Raw genomic sequence first — 13,592 nt, forward strand, 5'->3', positions numbered from 1 at the left:
AACGGGTATCGCTCTGGAGGCCCACTGTCCCGTGTCTGTCCTGAGGGACCTCCAGAGTGCCCACCCCCTCCCCTCCCCATTGGATGTTATATGGTGTGAGGACACGCCTTCCAGAGGGGGGCGTTATGTCAGACTCTGTTCCATGTTTTGTGTGTGTCTTGCTCCCCATGTGCCTTCCTATGCCCTTATTTGGTTAGTTTCCTGTTCCTGTCCTGATTAGTTAAGTTCATTTGTCCCAGGTGTTTCCCTTGATGTTTCATTGCTCCCAGGTGTGTCTCGTCATCCCCTCCTCCTGTGTATATAAATAGTGTTCCCTGTGTGTGCTCCAGGGTCCGGTATTGTATGTTAATATATGTGAATGTGAATGTCTATGTCTACATGTATTGCGTGAGTGTTCCTTTGTATTAATTAAACCCATTTGGGTTGACGTACTCCTCGTCTCTCTCCGTTCCTTGCTCCTCAGTCCGCTCAGCAGTGCACCCGTGACAGTCAGCTGCGGCACGCGGATACGTTGTTTTCGTTCAAATCAAAGCATAAATGACGTAAACAGCATATCCGCGTGGCTCAGCTGACACAAAACAGCATACACAATTTACACTCAGTGGATACTCTCCAAAATGGCACTAGGGTGACGTGGAGGAGACGAATTGTTGAATAAAGTTTTTCCCTTTATTCAACAATAAAGCTTTTTGTACAAAAAGTATTCTCGTAGCTTTTTGCACAAAAAGTATTCTCGTAGCTTTGTAAAATTACGGTTGAACCCCTGATGTCACATGGATTATTTTACCGATGTCCTTGCTATGTTTCTGGGCCTTGATCGTGTAAGGACCCTTGCTGTCTATGGGAGGGTCAGAGAGCTCTCAGATTCCATCAAAAATATCTTAATCTGTGTTCCGAAGATGAACAAAGGTCTTACAGGTTTGGAACAACATGAGGGTGAATAACTAATGACAAAATTTTAATTTTTGGGTGAACTATCCCTTTAATTGTGGCATTACTGTATGATATTAGATGTAATTGATCCTGTGATGCTTTTTAATTGAATTTAAAAAAAATAATAAAATTTTCGAAAAATTGAAATATGGTAAACATTTTGATAGTTAGTCATTCACCTTTATTAAATTCATTGTGTGTTTGTTTCAACTCTAACAGGTGCTCCAACTCCACACATATGCCAGATAGTGGTATATGGGCTTATAATTTTTGCCCAACATCTTATTCATGGGTTGTGCTCCTGGGACTGGTGCTCTATCTCGCATTTTTTGCCCCAGGTAAGATGATCATAACTATTTGTAATTAATAAAAAAATACCATAGCAGTGCAATCCATCACCATTGTGCCACTCAGCAAGACATAACCAGAGGTTGCTCTAAAGGGAATTATACCTGTAATATACTCATGGTGACATTGCATTGCGGTAATTTAAAACACTTTCACCTCTTGACAGGAATGGGACCGATGCCATGGACAGTTAATTCTGAAATCTACCCTCTTTGGGCCAGAAGCACAGGCAATGCTTGTTCGGCCGGAGTGAACTGGACCTTCAATGTGCTGGTGTCTCTAACGTTCCTTCACATGGCCCAGTACCTGACTTACTACGGTAATGCTCTAATTAGGGGAGTGACAGCAGTCATGAACATGACCTTTTTGTCAGCATCAATACGGTATTTGATCTCTCAACATCAAGAGTGTACTGCGCATAAAGGCATTGTAGAACTAATTATGTCTATGACTCAGTATTACTTTCCTCTGGAAGTCAACAACTCCCTGTGCAAATTAATATTCTAAATACACTTTCCTGAATTTGCTGTTCACAGCTCACATTACTGAAAAAGAATAACTTGCTTTGCATTTAAACCAACTTTTACAACTTTTTTTTGCCGACATCATCTAGGCCATTAAAAATTATATATTTAAGTCTTGTATAGTTTTGTTATTTTTTAGCAATTATTAAAATTATGCTCATTTATTAACCAACATCTCTTTGTCATTTCCCAGGTGTATTTTTCCTGTATTCCAGTTTGGCTCTAACTGGTTTCTTTTTCATTTATGGCTGCCTGCCCGAGACTAAGGGACGGCGGCTAGAAGAGATTGAGTCCTTGTTTGAAAACCGGCTTTGCTCATGCGGGATCTCGGATTCTGATGAGGATCGGCAGGTGGAATACATCCGGGTGAAAGGGTCAAACTACCATCTATCGGACAACGACGCATCAGATGTCGAATAACTCATGTGAAACCTCTAGGTTGGTAAACAGGAATGAGAAGGTATCGATTGAGCCTCATTCAACCCTGACATCAGGTCCGCCCACTGTATCGGTCAGGTTGAGCCTCTCAAGAACAGGGTTGTAGAGCACACACAAACAAACACGCAGTGCCAAGTCAGCTTTTATAATATCGTCAGTATGTTTTTGCGTCACAGTACATGCAGATCTACTGGCTCTTTTCTCCACTGTCGGATGAATATCCTCTGCTTATTTATGTAAAATGAGATGTTAGCTGTAAATTCAATAATATGTATGCAGAAGGATATTATTTTTTTCTTAATGTCATGTCTAAGTGCGAACTCAATGCAAATTTTATATTAGAAAATAACACTTATGCACACAAAGAAAAATATAAGCTACACTACCAGTCAAAAGTTTGGACGCACCTACTCATCGTTTAATAGTATTTTTCACAGTGAAGTCATTAAAATATGAAATATCATTAATGGAATTATGTAGAGATCAAAAATATTTAACAAATCAATTTTTCTATATATTTCAAATAGCAACCCATTGCCGATATTACAGCTTTGCACGCTTTTGGCATTCAAGTGTGTCTACAGTTTTTATTAGTAGTCTACAAGTAATCCAAACCAACTGCTTTAAGTGATTTGAAGTAACTCCCTAAATATGAACAAAAATCAAACACAAGTGAATAAACGTCATTTTCATGTCCCTCTGGCCTACTCATTAAAATCTTTAAGGCTTTGAAAATGTGTAGCAAATCACATTGCTTGTTTGTAATATGCGATCACTGTCTAGTTTTTGAAGTACAGTAGTTTATTTTGTAATTTGAAACTTCATGTTTGTAGGATTAAAGATGATTGACACAAAATGTCATATGTAGCTTTCTGCAGTTCCCTGTGATAGTGTAGTGTGGCCTTATAAAATATTTCACAATTTTTTACTTACGTTTTGACAGTTTACATTATTACTGTGTGGTTAAGACTCATTTCTTTTAAAATTTTGGTCACCCAAGGTCCAATTTTCGCTATGAACAAACCATTAACTATGGCTTTTGCCTCAATAGACTCCTCATTAATAGTTAGTAAGGTAGTTGTTAAGTTTAGATATTGGGTAGGATTAGGGATGTAGAATATGATCATGTAGAATATGTGCTTTGTAAGTACTAATAAACAGACAATATGTTAATAATAGGCATGCTAATAAGCAACTAGTTAATAGTGAGAATTGCTCCCTATACTAAAGTGTTACCAAAATTGTAATGATTTGCTTTTAAATGTAATTTAAATGTTTAATTTGTCTTCCTTGTAGCCTAGTGTACAAAAGTCATCGCATTGGTCTTGTCCATGGAACAGTGTAGGATAACCTTTTTGACAAGTACATTGTAATATCCAATATTCTGTTGTGCTGCTTTGTAAGTATACAAATAGACAAATACACATCAAGGTGTGCCAAACCGACCTGAAAATCTCTATGTTGTGGTTGTAGCTTTATTGAAACCAAGTTAGAAGAAACCAATAATGTCGACTCAAGTTCCTGTTTAAAGGTTTCACTCTGTTCAGTGATAAATAATTGTGCACATCAGGCCTTGTGTATTGTGTTTTGTTTAGATACATGATTATGTGTAATTCGACATTTTCCATTGGATAAAACTTAATTTGGTTGAGAGAAGCACGAATTAAATTGGCATAGTGTTTGGCATTATATCAGTTTAGACTTTAAAAGGAATAGTTCACCCACAAATGGACCTCGGTCTTCGTTTACTCACAATCAAGTCATTCCAAACATCTATGACTTTTTTTACTCTGTGGAACATAAAAGGAGACGTTCTGAAGAATGTTCAAGCTGCCCTTTTCCATATAATGAAAGCATACAGTAAGGAAAGCCAATCTCCAAAAAGGACAACAAAATCCCAGATTTTTGACATTTTTGGATGAACTATTCTTTTAAGACAACTGAATCTCTAACATAAAACATATTGCTTCAACTAGAGTCTGAATAGAGACATTAGAAAAGTCAATGAGTTTCAGTCTACATGTATGATGTAATTTAGAGGTTTATTGAGCAGTTTCATGTATACCAGATGTATTTGAATTTTAGATTGTACTTGGGAGGTGCTCCAACATGGACAGCCTTTTGTGTTATTACCAATGAACACATCTGTTTTAAGTGTATGGATGTATTTTTTGTTATTGTATGTGAAACAAAAAGTAGCGTTTATACTGTTGATGGAAACTAGTGAGGACAAATGTTGTGTTGTACAGTATTTGATTACTGTTGCTGTAAATGTTTTGCTAGATTTATATTCTATGAAACTAAATATATGAACTTTGAAAACTTGAAAATGTACTTGGAGATAATAATAAAGATATATAACATACAGTATTGTTTTTCATCATATCTGAACTGAGGTAACAAATCCATTTTTTTCAAAATGTAATTCTGCTTACTGTCTAATCCTTTCTATGCTTCAACGTCAGCAACATCTTGACGTTTTTTTTTTTTCATTTCTGTAGAAACCCAGTTCACACCTTTCTCTGCTGTGAAGTTCTTCATCTCTTCATCTCTTTCACAAATTCTCCTGCACGCCTGACGCCCAACCGAGGGTAGTCACACTTGTCTATTTTCTTCCTGCTCTCCTCTTTTTTCTGTTCTGGAGTAAGCAAAGGACATAAACATACTATTTCAGATTTCAAACCAGTTTCATTAAATGAAATGGGAATAGTTCACCCATAAATGAGGCAAACATTCTAAGAAAATTAAGATTTTTTCATGTTTTCGAAAGAAATAACTAATGCTCGCCAAGGCTGCATTCATTATATCAAAAATATTAAAAATCACAGTAATACTGTGAAATATTATTGCAATTTTACATAACTGTTTTCTATTTTAATATACTTTACAATGTATTTTATTTCTGTAATGGCAAAGCCATTACTCCAGTTGTCAGTGTCACATGATACTTCAAAAATCATTCCAATATGCTAATTTGGTGCTCAAGAAGCATGTATTATTATTATTATTATTATTAACGTTATGTAGTGCAGCTTAATACTTTTTGGAAACAGCAATACATTTTTTGGGGATTCTTTGATGAATAGAAAGTTCAAAAGAACAGCATTTATTGTAACATTATAAATGTCTTTACTGTAACTTTTGTTCAGTTTAATGCATCCTTGATGAAAAAATCATTAATTTATTTCAAAAATAGTCAAATGTTTCTGGACCCAATCTACTTGCTGAAATCTACCCCTCCTTGCCGCATCAAGATGCACTGCATCATGGTTTGACGTTAGTAACACCAGTTTTGCACATATTGTAACCAAACACAATGTGCCATGCTGAAAATTACTTCTACTCTGAAACTTCAGTTGTACGCACTAATTTTATCAAGTTTTGTTGTCCTATTTATTCTGAAAAGAACAGCAAATACAAGTTTGGGAAGACATGAAGGAATGAAAAAAATGACAATGTTCATTTTTGGGTGAACTATTCCTTTAAGAAGATCCATGTTGATCAGAAACATTTGGAAAATGTGTTCTGTAAGGTTTCACAATGGGTTAGTTATTTCTACCTGAGGCTTTGCAGAAAGAATGTTTCGAAGCTGACGACAGATCTCTTTTCATGCTCTTCTGACTATGAAGTTTGTGGAAGGAGAAGCCCATTTGTGATTTTGGATGTCTCTGTGCCTGCTGGTTTGTTGCTAATGCCCCTGAGGGCATGTTTCCTGATCTTTTGTGCCCATTTTTTGGAGAAGTATGTGTTGTTGGATTAAGCAACTGATTAAAATTAGAATACTGCCACCTTGTGGTAAAGGCGCTGGTTTTCTTATTAGCAGAGGGGAAAGGGACGGTGTTGCTGTGATGAATAAGTGAGCACTGAACTGAGACATCTCGGTAAGATAAAGCTCCTGTTTGTGTCCCTGCTTCCAAGGTTATTGGGAGAGTCCCATCACGTCTTTGTGCTTCTGTCTGCAGATGAGAAAAACAAACAGATTTTCCTCATGTTTTTGTCCACAGTTCACTGTTTCAGACTGTCTCAAACTCTGGATTTTACCTCACTTTGACCATCACAGTTAGATTTTGCCTCCTGTTGGCAGGATGGAGCTTGTGAAGGTGTTTCTGTTAAACTGTCCACCGATAAGCAACAGTGCTTTGCCTTGACACTATCTTCAGAATGGCATAACCTTTTTTTTTTTTTTTCATTGATTTTGAAAATTTCAGGGGATCATAAAGCTATAAAATAGGTTTTATTGTTTTTTTTTTTACTTTTCTGACTTTCACATGATAATATCATATCTCATATTTTAAAGCGAAAGATGTGTTTATCAACACAGTAAATGTTGTATTCTTTTAGTGAATGAAGTGAAATGTGTATCCACTGAAATGCTTTTAGGAACAAAGCCAAACACTTTCATTATGTTTAGATGTGTTCATGTTTCACGCACTATATACTAGGAGAGATTACAGAAACCTTTTTCTTTATTACGGTGATTAGGATTATTCAAATTACAGAACAGTTTTTAATGTCTTACATCATCTGAGCTGAGATGAACTCCTCTTGGAGATTTTCCAACATGCACAAAGACACTGCTACCATCAGCCCCTGCTGAAACATCATAAAACGTCTTGTTCTGAGTAAGCGCCATTAAAATGATACTTTATAAAAAACAATAACCAGAACACTTACATGTGTTGCTGTCAGTACATACAAATTCCTGAAGAAGAAAAAAAAATGAGAAGGTCAAAACACAAGCCAAGTTGGCATCTAAAAACAAGTTTATTAGAAATCTACTGAAGCTTTTGTCTATGTTGCTTTTAACCACAAGGGGGTAGTATTTGTAAACAATAAATGTACTAAAGTTAGTCAGCAATTTTACCAACAAAACTGTGTGTGTGTGTGTGTGTGTGTGTGTACCTGGTATTTATCACGTTATGGGGACCAAATGTCCCCACGAGGATAGTAATACTAGTCAATTTTGACCTTGTGGGGACATTTTTGAGGTCCCCATGAGGAAACAAGCTTATAAATCATACAGAATTAGTTTTTTTGAGAAAGTAAAAATGCACAAAGTTTCCTGTAAGGGGTAGGTTTAGGGGTAGGGTTGGTGTAGGGCAATAGCACATACAGTTTGTACAGTATAAAAACCATTACGCCTATGGAATGTCCCCATAAAACATGGAAACACAACATGTGTGTGTGTTTCGAGACTTGAGTGCACAAGCGTATACCTGTGTCGAGAGGTGGCCATTACTGTCCATGTTTTGTGATCTGTCACAAGAATTCATTGAGTCGAGCACTAAAAGAAATGAAAATTATAAAGAACATCTGTAATATACAATGTATTAAAGTACTGACTGTACTCTGGACTGAGTGCTCATGGAGCCTTGGAAAGATTATTAACTGAGTAAGTCAATCAATCATTGCATATAATATTGTTTCTGGAAAGTTGTGACTTTTTCTACGGGTTTTCATTTCTATTTTTATACAGTGAGTGCATTATCTTATTGTGCTATCTTATGTGCTAGAAGCTATATTGTTACCTTTATAATCTAAGTTCTTAAAATCTATGAACAGTGGCTCCTCTGGTTCGTCAGTGCTCTTTAAAGGGTTGAGTGGATATAAAACTGAGGCCTCTGAATGCTCTCCCCTCTCTGGGCTGCAACACATTCTGTTAATTCCATGTTACAAGCACTTTCCCATGTCTATTCTCTTTTATTGACATATTGCATCGGGATATAGTAATATCATTGTACTCACTTTGGTAATGTGCTCTCAAACTGATTTCCAGCTGCTCTGCTGTTGTGTGACACATCTTGCATGAGAGCTTCATCTGGCCATGGATTAGCCAGCTTTGTTGGTTGAGCGAATGACACAAACTGAAGAGTCATAAACTGTAACAATTTGGGTTACTTTTAAATGATTTTAAATGATCACACCTGAGGAGTTTTCTTCATAGTGTTCAGATTTTCCAGAGTTGGCAGAGAAGAGGATATGTGTGGTGCAGGTTTGGGTTGGATTGGATCTGAAGAGCCAGAAGATGTTGTGGGTGGTTGCGGTTGATTTTCTGAGCCACTGGCATCAGACAGGTTCGATTCAAGCAAAGGAGACAGCTAAGGATGAAGAAACCATTATTAAACCCTGTATGATAAAAACTTATGCATATGAATTCTACAATTGTTACTAATGCTAAATTTATATTATGTCAGTGGTTACTAAATAAAATACTGGCGAATGATTTTGTGGTAGTGACCATTTTAGTCATCCTTACCGGCGTGAACTTGAATTCTTCAGAGAGACGATGTTTTCTGACTTTATAACCCGGCGTATCAATACTGTTGAAACAAATACTCAATATCTGTAGATTAAATCATTTAGAAATATAGCCTAGAAGGAATAACAAAGCTTCTTGAAACATACCAGTACTGTGGCTGACTGGTAACTAGGTTCAGATTTGAAGGAGAACAAGGGCTCATTGGTAACTCTGAGGGTTCTTTCAGAGCTCTTTTGGTTCTTTTCACACCAGTCAAAAGGTTTGTGTTTGGTTTGTCTAGAAGACAAATGATAACATATGATTCTCCAAATGAGCTTTATTAAAAGGCCATAAAAGAATGTTTGCGTTGTGTTCATTTATAAGTGCACCATCACTGTACCTGTTTGCTCTTTCTTTGATGAAATCTGGTTGACTATGAATAATGTCAGCAGATCCATATTGTCAGGGTTGTATCCTTTGGGTGAGTCCACAATATTTGACTTTCTTTTCATCCTTTGCTTTTGAAAAAACGCCTTGAGTTGAAACAGAGAATTACAAGAGCACGGGTTTAAGATATATAAAATAACACACTAAAAAACTAAACCTAACCACCTGTGACCCCAGTCTAATCCCTATCAATTAATGCAACTAAATTCATATAACTGTAGTTAATATTTGTATTTACAATAAAGTTATCGTTGAAATGTAGTATTAAGAATATGTAGTTACTAAAAAGAGTGTAAAGTCTCAAACAGTTAGTTTGGAGAGTGAAAAGTACTTACTCTTTGTTTTGTTGTGTCTTCTTTGCTTTTCATAAACCTGCTCCTGTTTAGTTAAGACACGTATATACATATATAAACTTAATGAATTTATATAAAGTAATTTTGACATCTCTGCTTTGACCTCCTTGAAATGTTCATTTTACAGCCAAGTAATGATATAAAGTCAGTTATTAGCGAGTTTCAATAAAGTTAGCAAGTTAGCACAAACCTAGATCCTCCGACCCAGTTCATGTCGCCCTCAGTTTAGGCGGTTTTTTTTATTTCTGTAAAAATGGTAATTTTTCAGGTTATGAGGCTATTAAGTCAATGTTAAGAGCAGCAACCGATAAGATATAAGGTAAATATCATAAACTGATAACTGCGCGAGTGACGTCACAACCATAGACCGTATGATAACAGGTCTCAACCACTGATCTATAATATATTATATTATATACTACACAGTATATATATATAAGTGGTCTCAACCCACATCAGCGATTCATTTTTTTTTTCTTTTTCTAATTTTAATATCTCAGTTCAGTATCTGAATAAATGTTATTAATTAAAAATGTCACTGGAAATAAAATGGACGCAGCAAAGTTGTTTCAGATTTTAGATTTGATTATAAATAATATTATTGACAAAGCACATCATAAAATTGGACAATTACAAGAAAATCATATAATGATAATAAAATATATTGTATCATACATTTATATAATATATTTAATTATATATTATATATGAATATAATTATAATATTATATTAATATAACTATAATTAATATAATATGTTATATATTAAAATAATATATTTTATTTCAAAGGTAATTTTTATTTAAAAACCAAATATTCATTTTGACATTGACTCAATTGATTCATTTTGACATTCGTTATTACATAACAAGAACATTAATACAACATACATATTATCAATTACATTCATAACAGCATCAAAGGAACAAACAGAAAAAAAGAAGGAAAGAAAGAAAAAACTACGACAGGGGATAACTTGCAAGCAATTTTCATAAGAAAAGGATTCAAAACTTCTATACATCCTTTTAGCTTTTTTTTATTTCTTAGATCTTTTAAAGCTTCAGTTCTTAACTACAATTTTAAATAATGTAATCAGACCATTCTGTTATATTTAAATACGTCAAGTGCGGCAACCAATCAGCGTGGAGTGGGGGCGTAGCCAGCGAGAGAAGCCCAAATGACGGAAGCGTCTTGCATAGCGGTGCAGCTTCAACCTTACGGCACCATGAATTATAAGTATATATTCTCTGTTTAAGACATTGAGTGACCCTATGGATGTAATTTGGAACAAACTGAAGATTGCAAACGACTTATTTGTGTAAAAGCAGAATTAAAAAATGAGCAACATCCTCCATGCAGCATCAAAAGTGAGATGGAATCAGAGCACTGCGGCGAAAAGAGCGGTGTTCCTGGCGGCCGCCGCATACGGAGCGAAGACGCTTTACTCCATCATCTGCAAACAAATAAATCAACGGAAAACAACCAAGAACAACGCGTCTGCACCGGGACATGAGAATGGATTGATATCTGCTCCTAAAGCCACACCAGAGACTGCCTCTAGCCTTAGTAAATCACCCGGCGTCAATGCGGAATTCTTCAAGCAGGTTCTTGAACTGGTTCAAATCGTGTTCCCAAGGTTTGTAACTAAAGAACTGGGTTTACTATGTTTACATTCACTAGCTCTGGTTTCACGGACGTTTCTGTCTATTTATGTGGCAGGTTTGGATGGTAAAATAGTGAAAACGATGGTAGAGAAGCAGCCGCGGAGCTTCATGATCAAACTGATGAAATGGCTTCTGATCGCCATCCCGGCCACATTCGTCAACAGCGCGATCCGCTATCTGGAGTGCAAGCTCGCGCTCGCGTTCCGCACGCGTTTGGTGGATCATGCATATAAAACGTATTTCACCGATCAGACCTATTATAAGGTCAGCAACATGGACGGGAGGCTGGCGAACCCGGACCAGTCTCTAACCGAGGATGTGATGATGTTCTCGCAGTCCATTGCGCATCTGTACTCAAACCTCACCAAACCCATCCTGGACGTGATACTGACTTCATATACCTTAATACAGACTGCGAGATCTCGGGGTGCGAACGCAACCGGACCCACTCTCTTAGCGGGTCTGGTGGTGTTCGCCACGGCGAAGGTCCTGCGCGCTTGCTCGCCGAGGTTCGGTAAGCTGGTGGCGGAGGAGGCGCACAGGAAGGGCTACTTGCGTTATGTGCACTCCAGAATCATAGCCAATGCAGAGGAGATCGCCTTCTATAGGGGACATACGGTGAGGAAACGCATAATGCACATGTGCATGCATAAAAATCAATATAACTTTAGTAATTGCTTTCTGGGGGGCATAAGGCGAGGAAATGCAACAATCATATAGTGCAAATGTGATTGCTTATTAAATGACAGAAGACTTTTAAACGTGTCAGACACGGTGGCCTACATATATAAAAATGTTACAAAAATGCAAAGGAAGTCACATTTTATGGGGACATATGGTGAAGAAGTACATCATTTATAAGCAGTGTTGGGGGTAATATATTACAAGTAACGCAAGTTACGTAATCAGATTACTTTTTTCAAGTAACTAGTAAAGTAACGCATTACTTTTTAATTTACAAGAGAATATCTGAGTTACTTTTTCAAATAAGTAACGCAAGTTACTTTTTTTTTCCAATTTATTGACTGACAGCTCTCCTGTCCCCATGTTGAGAGAAATCAGAAGATGTTACTGTAGTTCTAAAATAAATATGAATATGCATTAATTCATCGTAATTAGTTACTTTTTTATGGAGTAACGCAATATTGTAACTTTTAAAAGTAACTTTCCCCAACACTGTTTATAAGTGACCCTGGACCACAAAAGCCAGTGGTAATGGTCAATTTTTCTGAAATTGAGATTTATACATCATCTGAAAGCTGAATGGAGAAGCGTTTTTTGATGTATGGTTTGTTAGGATAGGACAATATTTGGCTGAGATACATGATCTTTACTTAATATCCTAATGATTTTTTGGCATCAGAGAAAAATCTATAAGTTTGACCCATACAATTTGCTGTAAGCAAACTTTGCAATTCTGTTTAATCTGATTAATTTCTGATTTCCATAACTAGCCATTTACTTTTTGAAGTCTCTCAATCGTTGGTATGTTTAATGTGTTCTCATGTGGCAGGTGGAGATGAGGCAGCTGCAGAAGTGTTATAGTGCCCTGGCGGAGCAGATGAACCTCATTCTATCAAAACGTCTGTGGTACATCATGATTGAACAGTTCCTCATGAAGTACGTCTGGAGTGGAAGTGGCCTTGTTATGGTGGCAGTGCCCATTATCACTGCCACTGGCTTTGCTGACAACAGTATGTGGAAGTGTAGTTTGTACTATATATACAATCTCATTGCAATTTCTGTTGAGCTTCATTTTAATGATGTTCCAGTGCTTCTATTTCAGAATTATAGGTCATATAAGAGTAGTATTTGCTTAAAGATGTCATGTTTCATATTCATTTGTTTCTTAAAGAGCTGGCTGACGGTCAGACGCAAGTGTTGGTGAGTGAAAGAACAGAGGCCTTTACAACAGCTCGCAATCTATTGGCCTCAGGGGCTGATGCCATTGAAAGGATCATGTCTTCTTATAAAGAGGTAAAACAAATTAAACATGCTCTTCTTTCTTGACATTTTTCACAATTATATCCTTTTTACATAAAAGGAAATAAATGCTAATTTAAGATCTATGTAAAACTGTATGTTTTTGAAAGAAGACTCTTTTATGTTCCCCAAGGCTGCATTTATTCGATCAGAAATACAGTAAAAACAGCAATACTGTGAAATATTATTACAATGTAAAAGAACAGTTTTCTTTTTGAATATGTTTGAAAATTTAATTTAGGCCTATTCCTTTGTTGGTAAATGTGAGTTTTCAGCAGCCATTACCAATGTTGGGTGTAATGAATACTAAGGAATTAATGACCATTAATTAATGATCATTTTAATTACTTTCCCTTAAAAAAGTAAAGGATTACTTTTCATTTTTCTGTAATTTAATTACAGTTACTTTTGATGTCATTATGTTAAACACTGTATAAACTATAAATCATTTCTATAGAAAACAATAGCGGATTTAGCGTCAAAATTGAAACTGTAATAATTGCAATACTTTTTAGAGTAATTAGTATAGTAATCTAATTGCACAGTAACTAGTAGCTAGTAATGAATTACTTTTTTAGAGTAACCTACCCAACACTGACCATTACACACACACACACACACACATAAACACAAACACACACACACATATTTTGTTATATATATA

The 13,592-nt window shown here is 36.1% G+C and overlaps 2 protein-coding genes and 1 long non-coding RNA gene across 4 annotated transcripts in view; 2 read left to right on the forward strand and 1 right to left on the reverse strand.

Moving 5' to 3' along the window:
* Window positions 1–3,299, forward strand: part of LOC107689243 (proton myo-inositol cotransporter-like) — an 87,437-nt gene extending 84,138 nt beyond the window's left edge. Inside the window, exons 8-10 of the mRNA XM_016487185.1 lie at window positions 1,153–1,271; window positions 1,448–1,600; window positions 1,999–3,299. Of these exons, the coding sequence (XP_016342671.1) occupies window positions 1,153–1,271; window positions 1,448–1,600; window positions 1,999–2,225 (499 nt within the window). The 3' untranslated portion in view covers window positions 2,226–3,299. The remainder of the gene's footprint in view (window positions 1–1,152; window positions 1,272–1,447; window positions 1,601–1,998) is intronic.
* A 4,937-nt stretch (window positions 3,300–8,236) lies between these two features.
* LOC107689259 (uncharacterized) lies at window positions 8,237–8,740 on the reverse strand. The gene is made up of 3 exons (XR_001634317.1): window positions 8,649–8,740; window positions 8,500–8,563; window positions 8,237–8,341 (listed from the first exon to the last, which is right to left on the reverse strand). It is a non-coding gene; the product is annotated as an uncharacterized LOC107689259 (long non-coding RNA).
* Window positions 8,741–10,459: 1,719 nt separating this feature from the next.
* The window catches only part of LOC107689245 (ATP-binding cassette sub-family D member 2-like), a 16,143-nt gene continuing 13,010 nt past the window's right edge, over window positions 10,460–13,592 (forward strand). The window contains exons 1-4 of one of the 2 annotated variants that reach the window (XM_016487188.1): window positions 10,781–10,917; window positions 11,001–11,563; window positions 12,459–12,639; window positions 12,801–12,922. In XM_016487188.1, coding sequence (XP_016342674.1) covers window positions 10,866–10,917; window positions 11,001–11,563; window positions 12,459–12,639; window positions 12,801–12,922 — 918 coding nt within the window. In that variant the 5' untranslated portion in view covers window positions 10,781–10,865. Of the gene's footprint in view, window positions 11,564–12,458; window positions 12,640–12,800; window positions 12,923–13,592 lie in introns of both variants that reach the window. The other variant, XM_016487187.1, reaches the window with a different exon arrangement.

Source organism: Sinocyclocheilus anshuiensis, unplaced genomic scaffold (genome assembly GCF_001515605.1).
Source record: "Sinocyclocheilus anshuiensis isolate Anshui unplaced genomic scaffold, SAMN03320099.WGS_v1.1 scaffold882, whole genome shotgun sequence".
Classification (NCBI taxonomy): Eukaryota; Metazoa; Chordata; class Actinopteri; order Cypriniformes; family Cyprinidae; genus Sinocyclocheilus; species Sinocyclocheilus anshuiensis.